This window comes from Lactuca sativa, chromosome 7, assembly GCF_002870075.4.
Source record: "Lactuca sativa cultivar Salinas chromosome 7, Lsat_Salinas_v11, whole genome shotgun sequence".
Classification (NCBI taxonomy): Eukaryota; Viridiplantae; Streptophyta; class Magnoliopsida; order Asterales; family Asteraceae; genus Lactuca; species Lactuca sativa.
In genome coordinates, this window is record NC_056629.2 from 54,503,646 (window position 1) to 54,509,645 (window position 6,000).

Consider the following 6,000-nt stretch of genomic DNA (forward strand, 5'->3'; position numbering starts at 1 on the left):
TGGTCGTCATCAGCTGAATGGTCCTTAAGATATAGTATCTAGAAACTTAGGATCAGATATAATATCTAGGAACTCAGGATCACATTGTCTTGTCACTTATAGTATGTCCTAATTTTGTCACAATTTTTGGTGTTTAAGTGGACAACAATACCGGCGATCGACCAGACAAAGACGTGAAGATGGAACGTACCGACAAGCAGATAAAGGCTGTCTAAAAACTTTGATCCCAAATCATTCTTAAAGTTAGATATCATTTTATTTTTGTTAAATTTGTTCATAGTTTTCCTCTATGCACAAATTTTAAGGGGAGAATTAAAAATAATTGAAAAATCAAACAAAAATCAGAAAATTAAAAATCCAAAAATAGAGTTATTTCTTGTTCAGAAAAATCAGAAAATCCAAATTTTTTTTTGTGTGCTAATTTTTCTTTTAGTTTTGTTTTGTCTTGAAAAGTGATTTCACACGTAGATGAGACTCATGGAGACTGTATTGAAGATCTTCTGAGCCAAGGCTTCATCCATGAGGATTGAAGAATTTTCATTCGAAGGAGCAAGAAATGAAGACTATTCTTCCATCATTCAATCTTTCAACCTCAGAAGCAAGGTGAAGCTATTCTTGAAGATTATGTGACAGATTGCATTGAAGCCTCCTCAATCAATTTGATGCTATCTATGAACCTGCTGAAGTGATTCAGAAGATTATTTCTCTTCGTTGTTCTCTCTGAAGATTCTCAAGCTGAAAGCGCTATCTTTCAAGAATCAGTACATCAAGCCTCTTCACCCAACACTACTAGAAAAAAGGCCTTTTACGACGCTCATTGCGCGTCGTAAAACGCTCAGACGACGCGCAAATGCGTGTCAAGGAAGGCCCTGTCATAAAGAGAGACGACGCGCTTTTGCGCGTCGTCTATAGACGACGCGCATTTATGACGCGCATTTACGACGCTCATTTACGACGTGCAGTTATGACACGCAATGCGTATCAAGGAAGGCCCTGTCATAAAGGAAGACGACACGCATTTGCGTGTCATAACCTTACGACGCGCGTGTTTATGACACGCAATGCGTATCAAGGAAGCCCCTGTCTAGAAAGGCCATGTCATAAATGAAGATGACACACATTTTTGCGTATCATAATTTTAAATGTTCTAAAAAAATATTTATATATTTATTAATTTTTAAATTAAATTTGCATTTAATGTCTCATAATAGAAATAAAATATCATATACAAAAAATACAATCCATTGCATAAAATTTAATGTCATACAATTCTATTTTTTACAATATCTAAATTTGCATCTAATCTACTCTCTACATCAAATTCCAACTAAGTAAAGTTGTATCTTGCCTTTCATAATTCTTTAAGACTAATGCTCCAAACAGATGTTATATGGATAAGAAGTTTACATTGGCCCATCTATTATGTGTTTCATACTAACAATTGAAATGAAGAATGCAACACTTGCATTTGCAGCATCTTATCTCTTTCGGCTTGAGCTTTCTTTTCCTCTTTTCCTCTTGCAACAAAAAATTACCAAAATCAGAATCACATAGAAAAGGCATATTGTGATTTCTTGCATTAAACACCAAAATCATAACTTTTGTGTGCAAGTTACTTATTATATCAAAGATAAAACAAGATTTTTGATTTTTGACATACAGTAGAAGCAAGTTTAGTTTTAAAATAATTACCAGCAATTGCTTTGGTTTGTGCAGCAACAACTTCCATGGTGGTTCCAGCTTCTCGTTGCTCAAGAGTCTCCCCAACACAAGCAATAACCTTCAAACCTTGAGATAGTGCGTATGCAACCTTGTCTCCAACAAACTGAATGAAACAAGAAAAAGAAAACAAAACTTTTTCAGTAACTTGCATACAACACTGATTAAGATGTTCACAAGGAAAAGTGTGAATTGATTTGAACAGGCTGAGTAAAATCTACACAAGGAAAAGGGTACCTCATTAGTTTCATTCCATAGGGCTCTCCTTTCAGAGTGACCTAGGATGACCCAAGGGACACCCAAATTGGCAAGCATCTCAGCACTGTAAATATAGAAAACCAACTTCAGTATTTAGTAAGAATCAAGAAGAAGAAATCAGACATAGGAAATTGAAAAGTTTTAGAAAAAAAAAGGATGGTAATTTGATAAATGACACTTTGAAACATACCTAACCTCACCGGTGAATGCACCACCCTTCTTAACCCAACAATTTTGAGCTGCAACTTGGATTTCAGGCCTCAATTCACTTTTAGCAGAGGTAAGAAACACAAAAGGAGGGCTCACCACCACCTCTGGTATGAAAAGTACTCAAAGGGCATTTACGTAATTTCACTTATTTATGGTCTCTTTATTTTACCCTTTGAAATTATGATGATATTTCAGGAAGTCATAACAGGAGCTGGCCACTCCAGTGCTATTGATTGGTGGGCAGTGGGTAAGCTTATTAATTTTCATGAATTAAAATTTTTCTTTAAAATATACACCATTTATTTGAATTACCTTCTTTTACCCATTTCAATACTTTAACTAATTTTTTATTATATTCTTTTTTTTATTTCATGTATTTTATTATATGAGATGTTGTATGGTGGTACATCATTTAGAGGAAAGAATAGGCAGAAGACATTTGCTGATGCAGTGGAATCCCCTCTATGTCCTGAATCTTTGAGTTCACAGTATCAATGTTCTTTGAGCTCTCCACCTCCAACTTTATTGTCTTCCCTGTCAAAGTCTTAACAAAAACTTGCATATATGATTCAACAACTGACAATCAGCTAAATTATCAGTCAATAAATAGGAATTTAGGAAAATACAGAGCTTAAGTTAATAGTGTGTAATATAAATGAAGGTAATTTGAAGTTACTGATTGATTTTGAATCATCCTAGTTGTGTGTTCCAGATTAGTAAAAGCCGGAAGAGAATAACAAAATGACAAGAATACACTTTTGAATAACACGATTTTACCTAAAATAAACTTGGCCAAATCAGATACAGAAATGAATGAACAAAACCTAAGAAACTCTGGTGTAAACTAATACGGACACACAAAGATCAGTCAATTATGTGTGATCAAATGAAAATCAAGTCAATCGACACAGGTATTTGTGTAGAACAATTGAAATGAGAAGTGATCGAATAAGATTCGAATCATGATCGATGTAGATACCTGTAGGAGACATCGGCTTGGGACATGATAGGGTGATTGTACACAACAACTTTATGGTCCTCCCAAACTCACAACCAACTCCAATCTAGATCCAATTCGGATGTGATGATCTGCTAAAGTCTTACCATCCTCGAGGATCTTTCCATCAATGATCAAAATCTGTTGATGCCATGGAATCCCCTCTTTCTTCTGAATCTTTGCCTTCACATCACAAATGAAAGGTCATATATCAACTCCTAAACCAATAAAACCATGAAAAAAAAACAGAAAATTCATAATAATAAAATCCATAAATCCTGCATAATCTACAGCCTAACACTTGACTGAAGCAACAAGACCTGATCATGTGGTGCTCTTGTTCAACTAGTAGCAGGGTGTGTAGAAGTAGGCGGTGGTTCTTGATGAGTAGTCCTGGTGGTTCCCGTTCCAGCCGCCTGTTCTTCCACCGCCACCTTCTCCATGGTCTTCTGTCCCACTTCTCCGGCGGCTTTCGTCACCCTGCTGAAAGCTCCGGCGACCCAGGCGGTCCCAGTCAGCACATACCGGTTCTTCATAAGGGCAGATCCCGCAACACTTACAGTCTGCTCTGCAGTCGCAAAGGCCGTTTTTGTCTTTTCAGACACCTGAAACTTCTGATCCATCTCTTTCACTTTCTCATTCACTAATGTTGTCCCCAGGTTGATTTTCTCAGTTAGACCAATCTTCTGGTCTATTGTAGCTGCTTTTGCTGCAGCTGTTGATGTAAACTGGACTTTCTCATCAAACATTTTGGCTTTGTTTACTGCATCTTTTCCCAGTATGAAACCTTTTGCCAACATACTGCTCACGACATCTTCTGCTTTTTGAATAGCAGATTCAGCACCTCCCACACCTTGCCCCCCTGTTGCCTAAATTATGAACCACATTATATCAATATCAGATAATATAAAAAAGCATTTACACGCATTCTTGATGATAAAATAACAAAAAGAACATACGGTGTTTTGTTGATCTGAAAGTGTAGTTGTAAAAGGAGGGAGAGTGTACTCTGGTGCAAGAACAATGGTAACAGATTGGTCAACTATAGTTGCTCCCTGAAATCATCAAAACCAGAAGGTGGAAGAGTGTACTCTTATAAATTGTGAAGAATTGTGTACAAGATAATCAAGATTTGTATATACCGAGAGTAGAACTGCAGTCTCTGCACCTTGAGGCTCCTTGAAAGTGACGAATGCATTTTGAATAATTTATAGAAAAAGAAAAACCTATGTTTAAAAACCCTAAGAAAATGGGAAATAACCTTTTCATCTCAATATATTCAATATCACCAGAAAACGAAAAGAATTCCTTGATGTCTTGCTCGGAAGCACTTAAGGAAACATTGATAACCTTCACACTTCTTACCTATCAAGATAAGAATAGACTCAAATCGACATGATGCAAAAATAAAATAAAGAATAGAACTGTTTACATGGCTGATGCAATATACTCAAATTGACATAGTTGTTTTATGCATAGGCATGTATAGAAGCTTTTCCACTGATCTAAATACAAAATGAAGATCAACAGAGCAATGAATCAATGATACATGAGCATTCAAATAGCATCAGTATGTTTGGTTCCGTATGAAACTAAAGCCATGTGGCATCAGTTTTAGGAGAGAGACTATGAACGATATCTATGGTATAGAAGAAGAAGAAGAGGGCGACGACTTGACTTTCTTGTTCACAAGATCATGAAATTAAGTTTTACCTAGTATTTTTTGGAGAGAATCGCTTGAATGTGGGGTGAGAGAATCATGAAGGCGAACCTTCAGAGAAGATGGAGGAGTGTAGGAGAATGGGGGAGAGACGAAGCATCGAATGGCTGAAAACCATAGTAATAGTTATAACTCTTAGGGCACGCTATTAGGGAAATAAAGATGACCCAAGGGCAGAAATTTGTGGAGAAAAGAATGTTGACCTCCGTATGGCTGCCATCTAGTAACAACGCTATTGATGCCATTCCTTCCATTTTCGACTGTTCATCCTCCACTTCCTCTACTGCTACTTCTTCACCATCTTCTATTTTTTCTGTATTTAGACTTGAGAGTATAATTAGGGCTTTTTCTAACAATTTCAACATAGAGTGGGAGATATGGTGGTTCCAGTAGGTAGAAGTGAGGGAAGAAGTAGGCAGCAGGAGGGGGAAGGAAGGAGCGTCCATAATTTGGGCAAGAGGGAAAGGAGAAAAAAAAGGAAGGCGGGATTTTTAATTTTTTCAGAATTTCATTTCCCCCTACTGTTAAAGGATGGAACGCGCGTTCCATTAAAAATTATAAAGCGACATCCTTAGACGACGCGCAATTTATTATAGGTGCCCTCCGTGTTTTTTTTAGACACTAATTTAAGGGCGTGCAATAATACGTGTCTTCTATCCTTAAATTTTTTGAAGAGATGACACCTTTTTAACGTCACTCTCCATTCCGTAACATAAATCAATGAGTGTCGTGGTTTGCGCGTCATAAAAGTCTATTTTTCTTGTAGTGCAATGTGCGTTTAATGTCAAATTTTGAAGAAAAACCCAACCGCTCAAGATGAATTCATTTATTAAAGATTCATATGTTCATCTTGATGCTGTGAAGAAATTTGATGATTATTGCTGAAGCCAAGCTCCCAATGAAGATTAACAAGAAAAAGCCAGCTACTTTTTAGGGGAGTTTGTTGGGCCAATTGGAAAAGAAAGCTATAAACCAAGGGGGAGATTGTTGGGCCACTAAGATGTATTTGGACCTGAAAAGGGAGTATTGGTGGCCCTGTATGAAGAGGGATGTCGCGTGGTTTGTAGAGAGATGCTTGACTTGTCGCAGGGTTAAG

General features: G+C 37.0%; 2 protein-coding genes across 2 annotated transcripts; both read right to left on the reverse strand.

The window, feature by feature from the left end:
* Window positions 1–1,531: 1,531 nt before the first annotated feature.
* Window positions 1,532–3,420, reverse strand: LOC111877527 (triosephosphate isomerase, cytosolic). Its single transcript, XM_052765687.1, has 5 exons — window positions 3,409–3,420; window positions 3,292–3,367; window positions 2,168–2,291; window positions 1,957–2,041; window positions 1,532–1,825 (listed from the first exon to the last, which is right to left on the reverse strand). The coding sequence occupies exons 1-5, from the start codon at window positions 3,418–3,420 to the stop codon at window positions 1,625–1,627; spliced, it is 498 nt and encodes a 165-aa protein (XP_052621647.1). The 3' UTR covers window positions 1,532–1,624.
* Window positions 3,421–3,437: 17 nt separating this feature from the next.
* On the reverse strand, window positions 3,438–5,158 carry LOC128127244 (binding partner of ACD11 1-like). The gene is made up of 5 exons (XM_052765688.1): window positions 5,072–5,158; window positions 4,446–4,549; window positions 4,327–4,384; window positions 4,144–4,239; window positions 3,438–4,053 (listed from the first exon to the last, which is right to left on the reverse strand). The coding sequence occupies exons 1-5, from the start codon at window positions 5,156–5,158 to the stop codon at window positions 3,526–3,528; spliced, it is 873 nt and encodes a 290-aa protein (XP_052621648.1). The 3' UTR covers window positions 3,438–3,525.
* Between the last annotated feature and the right edge of the window lie 842 nt (window positions 5,159–6,000).